This window comes from Propithecus coquereli, unplaced genomic scaffold (assembly GCF_000956105.1).
Source record: "Propithecus coquereli isolate 6110/MARCELLA unplaced genomic scaffold, Pcoq_1.0 Scaffold519, whole genome shotgun sequence".
NCBI lineage: Eukaryota > Metazoa > Chordata > Mammalia > Primates > Indriidae > Propithecus > Propithecus coquereli.
Genome location: NW_012151052.1, coordinates 845,886 through 847,047, shown reverse-complemented (window position 1 = coordinate 847,047; position 1,162 = coordinate 845,886). Strand labels below are relative to the sequence as shown.

The window sequence follows — 1,162 nt, the reverse complement described above, 5'->3', positions numbered from 1 at the left end:
AAGCTGAGGCAGAAGGATCCCTTAGACGCCAGGAATTGGAGGTTGCAATGAGCTACAGTGGCATCACTGCACTCTACCCAGGGCAGTGTAGTGAAAATCTGTCTCAACAGAAAAAAAAAAGAAAAAAAAGGCAACTATATTGCCTAGTTCTATCCAGTGCTTTTCTTTCTCTCTTTTTCTTCCTCTTTCTTTCCCCCCTCTTCTCTCTCTTTCTCTCTCGTTGTTTTATTTTGTTTTGTTCTCTATTGTACACATAAGCCTTTACTCATATATTGATGAAACTGGGCTGTTTGCATGTGTAAGAGGTAGGTTTGAAAAGCTTATTAAAAGCTCCAGACACACAGATGGGGCTTCACCATAGGGTGAGCTGCCTAAGTTAATTGGTTGAAAAACTCTCAATATCAGTATCTTTGGATCTTTCCTCTTAAACTGGTCAAATTATCTAGCTTCCTAAGAGCTAGAAACCAGGCTGCCAGCATTGTGGGGGAGAAGAGAGCTGGGAGTCTTAACTCTCAGCATGGAAACTTTCATTTATCCCCTTTTTTCAGTAGGCACCTCACCCTCAGTCTTGCACGATGTCCCCCAGAGACTTGGATAATATATTTTCATTTTCTGTTAGAATGAAGGGGGTCAGACACAGTCACCAGGCTTCAAGGAGTTCAGGGTGCAGGGTGGATTTGGAGGTCTGACTGCTTCTTGAACAAATACTCAAGAGCCCTCCTGATTTGGGCTCCACCACCTATTCCTGAGCCTTTCAGAGGCCCTATGGTGTTTCTCAGCCACACTGCCAGCTTAGGATTCGGCTCTCTCACGTTGGTCAACTTGCTTACCTCTCTTCCTTCTGCATTGCAGTTTCCAAAATCTTGTTACTATTTCTTCTCTTCTGTGCTTTGTGGTATTGCCTCTTTTTAATCCCTTTATTATCATTTCAGTATATTTTCAAGAGGGATTAGAAATACATGGGTATTCAATCCACCATCTTTAACCAGAAGCCTATAGAAATGTAAGATACACTTGATGAATGTTTTACATAATTGAGACTCTTTGCAATGTATTCTATATACATTTATTCCCATTCATTACGCTTAAGGTATAATTCCATTTTAGATTTTATAAAAATATATGAAAAGCTTTGCTTTTATGCTCTGTTGTGAGTTTATAT

General features: G+C 40.1%; 1 protein-coding gene across 1 annotated transcript in view; it reads left to right on the top strand.

The window, feature by feature from the left end:
• Positions 1-1,162, top strand: part of CKAP2L (cytoskeleton associated protein 2-like) — a 25,824-nt gene that overhangs the window by 20,115 nt on the left and 4,547 nt on the right. The window contains 1 exon segment of the mRNA XM_012656763.1: positions 993-1,003. Coding sequence (XP_012512217.1) covers positions 993-1,003 — 11 coding nt within the window.